This window comes from Epargyreus clarus, unplaced genomic scaffold, assembly GCF_041222505.1.
Source record: "Epargyreus clarus isolate Ecla_fem2 unplaced genomic scaffold, WU_Ecla_fem_2.2 ptg000029l, whole genome shotgun sequence".
NCBI lineage: Eukaryota > Metazoa > Arthropoda > Insecta > Lepidoptera > Hesperiidae > Epargyreus > Epargyreus clarus.
The window spans coordinates 8949556-8960861 of record NW_027332235.1 but is presented as its reverse complement, the minus strand read 5'-3'; the positions used below and the strand labels follow the sequence as shown (position 1 = coordinate 8960861).

Sequence of the window (11306 nt, the reverse complement as noted above, 5' to 3'; positions counted from 1 at the left end):
TAAGAAAAAAAGGTTTTCTTGTCGTATATATAATAGGTGTCTTGGTTATCCTATATAGGAAGTACATATATCCAGCAGCTACTATACTTACTCTTTGTATATATCAATTTGACGTATTGATGTTATCATTTTTGACACTTGTCAATGCCAAATCTCAATTGTAAACACAGAACATGTGTGATGTGATGAATGTGATGATTTATATAAATAATATTACATTTAATGGTTGAAAATAAATGTAAATACAGGAAAAATCACGAAAATATCTTACATATTAAGAAAATAACAATCGTTTATAGCAAATAGCTTATTTTAATAGTAAAATGTCTCACCAGTTGGGTCGAGTCGTATCGGAGATTCTTAACCGGTATTTTGGAGAAATCGTGCAGAAAGTTGGCGATGACTTGTTCACGTACGGCAGTAAACCCATCGGGATGATAGTGAAGACTACCGGCCTTCCTCGGTCACAGGTTTGGTATAAAATCGGTAATTTCATTGTTTAGGTTAGTTTTATCATATTGCTGGTAGGCGTTCGGCCATAAAATAATCCTTACTAATATTATAAATCCGAAACTCTGTCTGTCTGTCTGGTTGTCTCTTCTTCACGCCCAAACCACTGAACCGATTTTAATGAAATTTAGTACAAATATAGTCTGAGACCCGAAAAAGGACATAGAATAGTTTTTATCCCGGAAATCCCACGGGAACTAGGGATGGCGACCTAAGATCGATTAATCGGAGAATCGATGTTTTGGACCCAAAACATCGATTATTTTGATCGATATTAGTAAGGATTGAATCGTAAACTATGCTTTTGATCAAGTGATGATTTTTAGCAAAGTTGAAGGTACGAATTTTCAGTTTTATGTATGTTAGTATGTTATATTATTTTCTTTTAAATGCGGGAAAAGCCGCGGGCAAAAACTAGTAGACTATAACAGTGCCCGCTGCGGTGATAGACTGGTATACTAGTTACTCCAGGGTTGGAGGGTCCAAGGTCTGAATCCCGGTCTCACACCTCTGATTTTAAAAGTTATATGCAGTAAATTAAAATATGGTTTGGAAACCTACACCCACTTCACCGAAATCTCTTTTTACCCAAAACATGGCCAAATCTGAAACTGTAGCTTCAATGGGTCAATAACTGATAACTTTGTTAAATGGAAAATATTTTGAATTCCAGGTAATAGAGAGTCTAAGATCTCTTATCAAGTACGACCTGGCTACATTCGAGCCATCGCATAATGACGTAATAGCAGACTACAAACTAATTCCAGATAATGTTCTACTCCTCATTCGATATCCAAGGTAAGCTTCACTTGTAATCAAATCCTGATGTAAGCATCCATACCAGGTGTGAATATGTTGATATATAGACCTACATATCACTGCTTAAGTTCCAACACCATGAAACTCAAAAAATTTCTACATTAGCTTGGCCAAGTACCCAGTGAAAATATGCACAAGTCAGTGTTTTTCCATATTGAGTTGAGAGGTGATGAGCATAAGAATTAATAAAAATAATTTTTCATTGTGGATTAGAACCTACATCAATTGAATCGCAGAGTTGACCTTAGCGAAGACCTGTGCCTTAGCTCGCTCATCTAACGAACACACTTAAAGTGGGGATATATACTTGTTAGTATACACTCTTGTAAGAAGCCACTGGCTCTTAGTCCAAAGGAGAGTTATACAGTAACCCCCAAACATACATATACAGGTGAAGCTAATAAAAGGATGTTAAAAAAGAACTATAATAAATGAGACAGTTTTTTGCTCTTCTGAAAAGTTGGTAACTTTGAGATCTGCGGTGTTAGAATGTTAGTGATAATATGTATATTGTACATATATAAATTATAGAGCGAATTATAAAATATTGCAACATTTTAAAGTCTGCAAGATATTTCAAATTATGGTCTTTTCTGACTGAGTGTTGCTTTTAAAAAAAACAGTATTTAAAATGCTATGCCAAATTTTAAATTTAAATGACAATTTACATATTATTAAATTTAAATGTAATAACTACAATTATAGGTATTTGCTGCAGATGAAAACTAAATATGGCAGTGTAGCTGAACTGATAGTGGAAGAGCTTCTGCAGCAGGCAATCTGCAGCGCCACTGTCCTCCTTGTCACCATAGCCAACAAATACAAGGATGATAAGGTCATACTAAATTTGTTTTTTATTAAATCAACTTAGTTAATGAGGTTGCAGTTCATCTGATGGTCAGTTGTCACTGCTGTGCTTGTCTATTACTGTTTCATTGTTGGAATTGCGTCTCCTCTCAAACTTAAATATAAGAATATAAAAAAATATATATAATAATTTCAATATTCCACCCCTAATGGACTAGAATAAGGGTTAACAGATTGTTAGAAAATATTTCGATATTGAAGCATTCTGTGAAATATTGTGTTTGGCTTTCTGGATAGATAGATATAATAAGACAACTATTTTGCCACTTCTAGAAAATTAGCCCCTAAGGGGGTAAAATAGGGATTGAAGGTTCATTTGAAAAACTATCAATTTTTAAGCAAACAACATGAAATTTTGTATTTGGCTCTCTGTATAAAAATAAGAACGATTATTTCCCCATTTTTGAAATAAATCTACTTTGACATTTTTAGTGCAGTCAGTTTTTGGACTTTTTTATTATATTACTTGTTTGTTTCTTTTAATTTTATTAATAAGTGTAATTGGCTAAGACCCTTCTAAGTAATAATTGAAAATATATAAATAAACAGGGATAATATCATGTTAAAGAGTTAGTCTGTTATAATAAAAAGAAACCCCACATGGATTTCCAGGTGAAGAACATAACGATAATAAACCTCAAAGACACATTCATAAGCCTGGCCACTGCGGGCTACATACAGCAGGCACCCTTTGCGGAGTTGAAGGAAGGCAGTGAGGTGCCCACGTTGGTTCCGGTGGCCACCATTGTCCCCGAGCTGGATGCTAGGACCCTCATGCAGGCTATGACCTCGGGGACTGACATTAATGATAGTAAGTTATTAATTTTTTAGGGTTCTGTACCCAAAATGTAAAAATTGTATATTAATTCAAATTCAAATTAAAATTATTTATTGCTCATGCTTATTATAATTGGTCTGACAAATTAAATGTAGTGCAAGCATGCACCCTGATAGGGTATTGCAATTTAATGTTAACAATTTTATTTTTTAACACGAAATGTCTGTATCGTTATTAAACAAATATTTTATTTTAAAATTAATAGTAATAATTATATCAATTGTAACATAGTCAAGATAGAATTAATTATACAATAAAAAATACATATAATTATACAATGTAAATTATTTTAAAGAATTAATATAATGTAATAATCATAATAGTTAATTAGTCAGTTAATTAACTTCTGTTGTATGTTTATCTGTCCGCCTGTCACTTTCTTGAACGATAATAGATAAACATTGGAAATTTTTATTACAGTATATATAACGGTGACCATTGTAACAATAAATACTAACAATAAAAGGGAGTTTGCATTACAAGAAACCGCTTTTTTCGCCGTTTTTCGCTTTATCGATTAATAGCTAAGCAAATCAAATTTTAATAATGCATTTAATTCTAGTGCGGCTATAACAACAAATAAAAATAATAAATTAATAAAAATTCGGCAGTACAGAACCCTCTATGTGTGAGTTGGAATCACATTGCGCCATTTATATAAGTATAAGTATCCATCTGTTTGTTAACGTTATACTGTTATACATTGTTAAAATAAATCATTTGTGTATGTTTCAGCTTATTAAATATTGTTAAAATAAATCATTCATGTTTGTTTCAGCTGTGTACTGGAAAGTGAATTACGACAGATTTCATCAGGACTTCCGAGATGATATCATGATAAAAGCTGTGACGCGACGGATCGATGAAAATGGTGGGTGTTTTTTGTTATTCTTACAATAAATGCCAATTATATTAATTAACATGTAAGACAATTATTATGTTTTTAATATTATTAAAAAAAACCTGACTGCTTAACTTATTTCTGCTTAATAACAGCAGTGTTAAGCGCTGGTGTGTTTAGATTAAAAGGGAAGAGAGTGGATGTAAGGGAGACTTTTAAATAAAATACCACTCTTTAAATAAACATCTACTACTTGATGATGAATGAAGTTGAGATATGTCTCATTCATTCATTTTTCCATTCAGTGATAGCCTAGTGGTTAAGAAACTCGGCATCTCGATCGACCTTTGATGTTGTAAACGTATGTGCGTATTAGAAATTAATTATCACTTGCTTAAACGGTGAAGGAAAACATCGTGAGAAACCTGAGAGATTTATTTTTTAATAAATCTCAAAGGTATGTGAAGTCTCTCAATACGCACTTGGCCAGTGGACTATGGCCTAATACGTAACACTGTGAGAGGACACTCGTGCTCAGCAGTGTCAACAATGGGTTAATGATGATTTTGGTTCTTTCATTCGTTCCCAGCTGGTGAGCTGATGCGTCAGTTACTACAACAGATGTATCTATCGTCGTCCGCGTGGGACGCGGAGTCAGCTCCGGCGGCCGCGGCTGATCTGAAGGATGCTGCGAGACGGCAAGCGGCAGATAAACCCTTGCTGCATCAGTACATAGACCAGTACCTCAAGGTGTTGGGTATGTTTTGTTCTTTAGGGTTATGTGCTCAAAGATTAGAAATGGAACCCTATTACATACATCTATTACAGGGCTCTATCTCTTAAACCGTACTAGAAAGTTGACTTTTTTACAGAGGAAATTTCAAGGATATTGAAAATGTTGGCAGCTATAAAAAAAATATTAAAAAAAAAAATAGCTTTAAAATCAATTTATTAATGAAATAGAAGTAAATGCACTGTGGAAATTTACCCCATCTACCTTCTTTTTTTTCTTGTATGTGCCCTTTCATATATTTTTTTTATTTTTAGTATTTGTTGTTATAGCGGCCATACATCTGTATAAATTTCAATTGTCAATCTATTACGTTTTAAGAGATATCGCCTTGGGACAGACAGACAGACAGCAAAGGCTTAGTAATTGGGTTCCTTTTTTACCCACATTTTAAAGGTGGAATAAACATTGGCCCTGTCTTCTCTCTGACTCTCTGTTTCTCTCTAACTCACTCTTTCTTTCCCTCTCTCAGACTACTTTTTCTTTCAGAGGAGAACGGAGCAGGTTTCGTGCGTCGCAGAGGCGATGCGACGGGCGGTCAGTATGTGGTGAGATTGAAACACGCCGCCACACAGCTGCTGGAGGCTGTGCTGGACCACGCCGTTACAGAGCGGCTGGGCTCTGAGGCTGCTAGGATATTCAGGTATTGTTTTGATAATGGTAGTGGAGTATGTCACATACTTCACAAACCATCAAACTTCCACATTCTAGTGAATTAAGATAAGATACAAGCTTATTATAAGAGCATGTAGGATAATTAGTATAATATTGGTACCCACGACACAGGGAATCCTAGTGTGTGGCTGTGAGTGAAACTTTTTTTTATAATATTACTTTATTTTACAGAGTAATACGGTCTAAGAAGTATATAGAAGAAGAGAATATCCAGAAACACGCCATGTTGGCCAATAAGGAATGTAAAGAGCTCACATACAAGTTGGTTGAAGAACATTTTATTAGTGTACAGGTATGTAGGTTTTGAAAGTGGTAGAACCCTCTGTGGTTCGACTCCGGCGGCACCACCGCTACACCTATTTCTGTCTAATAACAGCAGTATTAAGCGCTGCTGTGTTCTGGTTTGAAGGGTGTGGTAAGGAAGACATACAGTCTACCAAATGGTATGTGGCTACTGCCGGCCATGACCATCTGTAATCAACTCCAGATAGGATTAGATATTCCTACCTGAAATAAGCCACAGATGTGCTGTTAAACTTGAGGACTAAGCTGGAATGCCTCGGAACAATATGTCTTCCTTACCACACCCTTCAAACCAGAACACAGTAGCGCTAAACACTGCTGTTGTCAGGCAGAAATAGGTGTGGCGGTGGTGCCGCTGGAGTTAAACCAAAAAGGTTTCGAATTTCTACCACTTTTAAACTATTTTTACAATTTTTCAGCCCATGAGGAAAGCTGCCTCAATGGGTGGCTTGGCGAAGGCAGTGTATTTATACCACGTTAATATACATGAAGTACGTATTTTTTCCTTTTTACCACGCTTTTATTAGCTTTACCTGTATGTATGTAACGGAATTCGATTTTTACCCACTTTGAACAGTCCGATTTATATAAAATTTTGAACACTTATCGAGAACTAATGACAATACACGATTTTAATCATTTTGCCCCATTCTCATCAAGATTGTCAGGATTAATTATTTTACACGTGCGATTTTAGTTTATGATTAGTTTTTAGTTTGTTTTACGAAGCGAAATAAGCAGAAAAAAGGTTTTGCGGGGAAGTGCGACATACAGTATAATTCTGGGGTAAAAACATTTTCACAACTTTAAAAATAATATTGATATATTTTTATTTTATTTAAATATATTTATAATAGTAAAACAGGTAATTATGAGGGTTTTTGGTATGTGAAACTGAAAAACAATGTTATTACAATACGTTTATTATTTTTTTCAATTAAAGCAGTAAAAAAGTCATTTAAAAATATGTACTTAATTGTATCAAGCACATTTGTTCATACATATTTGTAGCGGATTGTTGCAAAGTACTTTTAATCTTAACATCATTTAAAAATCTTTCTCCATGACTGTGTTCTAAGTTCTAAGTTAAAAATATTTTATACTTATTGATCTAAAAATGGAAAAATAAGGATAAGAACCAGGCTGCAACTTTAACAAAAATACAAAATATAAGAATTGGAATCAACTGAAGGCGGAAGCAACTGGAATCCAAAATAACTATGAATCTTATGTTTCCTGCTTACAACATAACCTTCCGCATATACCTCCGTTCTTCCCGGGGTCGCTGGCGGGGCGGTTCGAGCTCCCACTCTTGCCACCCGCAACCCTGGAAGCCCCCTTTTAGTTGCCTCCTACGACAGGCAGGGGTTAGTGTAGCCCATTCTGGTCCTGGACCTACAGGGACAAATGCCGATCTTTACCTTGGAGGCTGCACAAGACGGACTTACACTATTGCAATTTGAGATAAGTTATTTTTCAATAAATTTAACATTGGAAAAATGCATTAAAAACTAATTGTAATATAATAATTAGGCATAGTTATTCATCATTTATTAAATTAAAATACCTACACAAATCCTTATATAACAGCAAAAAACCCTTTTTTATTTGTCTATACTAATATTATAAAGAGGAAAACTTTGTTTGTTTGATTGTAATGAATAGGCTCAAAAACTACTGGACCGATTTTAAAAATTCTTTCACCATTCGAAAGCTACATTATCCATGAGTAACATAGGTTATATTTTATATGAAATATATTTGATAAATATATTCTGAGGCGGTACAAAGTTTGCCGGGTCAGCTAGTATTATATAAAGTACCAAGTGAATAATAAGGTACTCTATATTAATTACAATCTAGCCTAATTTAATGACTGATGAGTAATTCTACGCTAACTTAAACTGCTAAATAATCGTATAGCGTCCTCTGACACTGCACTTCTTTGTCTTATCAAATAAAGGAGTAGACACATTGTTCTTGTGTTCTATAATGTTCACTTATCACTATTTGGCACGATTACGATTCTTACGGCGCCAAAATTTGAATGCGGATCCTTATAGATCTCGACGAGACAAGACGAAAAGTAAGAATTAAATTTTTTGATATCTCGCTTAGTTTTCGAGATATCGATATTTAAAAATCGAAAAATAAAAAAAAATATATTCTTTTAATGATTTATTTCGATAGATTTTTGGAAAAGAAAACGAAAACAAAGAATATTTTTTTTCGATATCTTGCTTAGTTTTCAAGATATTAATAAATACATTATTAAAAATGTTGGAATTTTATTGAAAAAATTTTTTGAAGATATATTTTATCCTTTATTATGATTATCACTATTATTATGATAATAATAATAATAATAAAAAAAACCTAACCTAACCTAACCTAAACCTAACCTAACCAATACCAACTCAAATTTCAATCACCTCTAACTTCGTTGTCCCTTGCCCGATTTCTAATTATTTTATACCATCGTACTCGTCTCAACGATACCTTTTCGCACATACTACTTCCGTTTATCTCCGTTTTCTAAATTTTTAAATATAATTTTCTCCGTTTTTCAAAAATAAATTTTTGGTTTTTCTCATTTTCCTCCGCCGTTTCTTAACGAATTCTCTTCATTTTTCTTCTACCGTATTCTGCACGTTCTCCCCTATCCGGAGATGCCAGTCGCACCCGTTTCCGCCGCGCCGTTCCTCGGCAATTTCACTTTTAAAACGCAAAAAATCGAAATTTTCGAATAATTTTTGAGTATCGATATCTCGAAAACTAAGCGAGATATCAAAAAAATTTATTCTTACTTTTCGTCTTGTCTCATCGAAATCTATACGGATCCGCATTCATATCTTGGCGCCGTAAGAACCGTAATCCCCCCCACTATTTCACTAACACTACACTGTCATGTCACTAACTCAAAGGGTTTAGTCCTTTTGAGTCTTCTCACTAGGTCCGTCGACCAAAACACAAAACACATAAAATTATTTTATTTCGTAAGGGCGTCCCGGTGACAACCAAAGATGAAAACTGGACTAAATTTCAAGTTTTTTTTCTCTATATTTCGTAGTTAACGCTCCCCGTGTCAATTTATTGAGACTAAACCACTGTTGCGCTTTTGTCTTACTTTGATATTGGTAGTACAACAGAATTCATGGTAATTCGTAGTAAATGGTTTTACTCGACAGACGGTCTTCGCTACACTGACCTTAATATGTATTTTTATATTAATTTGCATTTACGTTGATACGTTACGTCCTTTTGAGCACTTCTTCACTTATTTTATATTATTTCCGCATACGCTTTTAACACTGAAATAATTGCTGAAAGAATAAATATTCATAAAGACCACGTCGTTAACAAATTATAAGGTCCACGGAATTACTGTCGATACGAATTACCTTTCTTTTCATCATCTCAGTTAATTGAGCGAGTTCGTTTTTGGTTAATTTCTCTTGTAGTTGATTTAAAATTTTATGTATTTCCAATATAATGACAAACTGATTATTTTGGAAGTCTTGAAAGCTGTCGAGTTTGAATTTGTCAATCTCAAAATATACTGTCACTGTCATTTTTATACGTGATTTTTTTTTGTTTATGCGATGGCTTCTCGGTCTTATGACCAATGTTAAGTTGATATACGTGAATTTATTCATTGACTCATTCTTTTTACTTTTAAAATTTGAGTGCTGTTATATTTTATTCGGTAAACCAGGGCTAAGAAATGAGTTGTTACTCCATGTTTATTAATGACATTGTTATAACAAAGTTCATACTTTGTTACTCTAAGATTAACTAGTCCAAGTGTAACTGCTTGGAATAAGGGTTTTTTGTGAATAAGGCTGACCGAGTATACAGAGTGAATTTTTCAAATAGGCCTTCAGGGCCAAATCCGAAACTATAAGATTTAGCGATAAATGCTAAAAGGAGTTACGAGGCAGATTTTGATAAAAACTAAAACTGCGTCATTAGTTTTTTAAATATCTTTTTCCCATTCATATTCATGAAATAAATGGGAGTTGCTTTACAAGAAAACAGAGTTTTTCGGCGTTTTTAGCTTTGTCTATTGCACTGTAATTGGGAGGCACTTCTAACTTTCACAATGTAGAAGTTGTATATGCTGTGGTAACAAGTACGAAAAATAAAAAATATTTGAAAGTTTGGTGGTAGGGAACCCGCGTGTGTGAGACCGATTTGCATTTGACGTAGGAATGGATTTTTTTTTCTAAGCTTTCTATTCGTGTTTTAAGAATTATCTCCCACTCACTTCACTTTTGTTTTTCTTTTTTACTTCCTATCTCCCATTCTTCTCTCTACGCTCTACCTTCTTCTTACCTAACTCCTATTTTTCTTTACCACCCTTTCACACGCCTTATCTTCCATTCACTATATTTCTATCATCTCTCATTCTCTTTTACGCCCTATCTCCTCACTACATTTCTATTTCTCTCTATTTGTTATTCCCTACCTCCCACTCATCCCAATTCTATCTCTCTCTCTTTCACGCCTCATCTCCCACTCACTCCACTCCTCTCTCCCCCCCCCCTTCCACTGCTCTCTCTCCCTCTCCCTTCACTGCTCTCTCTCCCCCTCCCTCCACTCGTCTCTCTCCCTCTCCCTCCCGCTGGCAGGCGGCGCACGTGTCCGCCGAGCTGTGCCACCGCGCGCTGCACAACGCGGTGCGGCGCGGAGCGGCCGAGCGGCGAGCGGCGGCGCGGCTGCTGGACAAGCAGCGCCGCGTGCGCACCATCGTGCACGGCATGCGCCTGCGCGGCGAGCCCCAGCAGAACATCGACGACGTGAGTGCCCCGGCGGTGATGACGTCATCACTCTCCCCCCACACAGGCGGCGCGGCTGCTGGACCGCCATCAACTCATAATAATCATCGTTAACATGGGGTCAATGAATATGGATTCATCTTTCCAACATTATCATCATCATCATTCCGGTGTCATTAGCAAATCACCAAAGTTATCAAATTATCATCGTCATCATCGACCCTGATATACGATAATCGATGCAATCTGTCGTCATAGTCAACTCATCATCGTCACCCCATCGCCAACTCATCATTGTCAATCCATCATCATCGTCATCATCAACCCATTATCATCATCAGAAATCCGTCGTTTGCGCGTCATACCGGTATAGTGACCACTCCGCCACCAGGTCGTCGTATTGAATTCACATTTGTGTGGTAGGGGAGACAAAGTTATCCGAGACATTCCAGCTTAGTCCTCAAGGGTAACGGCGTATCTGTAGCCGACCCCAGGTAGGAAACTAGTCTGGGGTTGATCACAGATGTCCATGGGCGGCAGTAGCCACTTACCATCAGGTGGACTGTGTGTTCGTCTGCGTTTTGCTATGTTACATTATTAAAAAACGGATTTATTTCTTACACTTTCAGGTCGAAGAAACGTTGACACCTCCAGAGATAGCTCTGTTGCAAGAAGTTGAGAAGAAACTAAAGCAGTTGAGCGCAGCTGAACTGGAGCTGGATAAGACGCTCTTTATCATCAACTGGTACTTGATGTATCCACGGTGATGTACCCAACAGACGACAGTGACTTACGAACAAGTTATGTTAATGTTTGCAGTTTAACTGTTAATTTTGTTGCGTGTAAAAGAAGAAGTGTACTTAGTTCGATTGTGGCGATATTAGT

At 35.9% G+C, this 11306-nt stretch overlaps 1 protein-coding gene across 2 annotated transcripts; it reads left to right on the top strand.

Moving 5' to 3' along the window:
* Nucleotides 1-141: 141 nt before the first annotated feature.
* On the top strand, nucleotides 142-11297 carry Polr3C (RNA polymerase III subunit C). Of its 2 annotated transcripts, XM_073089339.1 has the most exons (11): nucleotides 142-470; nucleotides 1184-1308; nucleotides 2035-2164; nucleotides 2809-3007; nucleotides 3813-3905; nucleotides 4465-4632; nucleotides 5155-5308; nucleotides 5512-5632; nucleotides 6063-6134; nucleotides 10275-10442; nucleotides 11051-11293. In XM_073089339.1, exons 1-11 carry the CDS (start codon nucleotides 324-326, stop codon nucleotides 11186-11188), a joined length of 1515 nt encoding a protein of 504 aa, XP_072945440.1. In that variant the 5' UTR covers nucleotides 142-323; the 3' UTR covers nucleotides 11189-11293. The 2 variants fall into 2 exon arrangements, with proteins under 2 accessions (XP_072945440.1, XP_072945441.1); XM_073089340.1 differs by lacking the exon at nucleotides 142-470 and having other exon boundaries at nucleotides 1189-1308; nucleotides 2048-2164; nucleotides 11051-11297.
* Nucleotides 11298-11306: the final 9 nt, after the last annotated feature.

What these genes read in the sequence shown, in the direction of transcription:
- Polr3C (XM_073089339.1), top strand. Translation starts at nt 324, where the DNA reads ATGTCTCACCAGTTGGGTCGAGTCGTATCGGAGATTCTTAACCGGTAT. An exon ending in CTCCTCATTCGATATCCAAG is followed by an intron (nt 1,309 to 2,034) that starts GTAAGCTTCACT and finishes CTACAATTATAG; the next exon opens with GTATTTGCTGCAGATGAAAA. An exon ending in CCCAGCAGAACATCGACGAC is followed by an intron (nt 10,443 to 11,050) that starts GTGAGTGCCCCG and finishes TTACACTTTCAG; the next exon opens with GTCGAAGAAACGTTGACACC.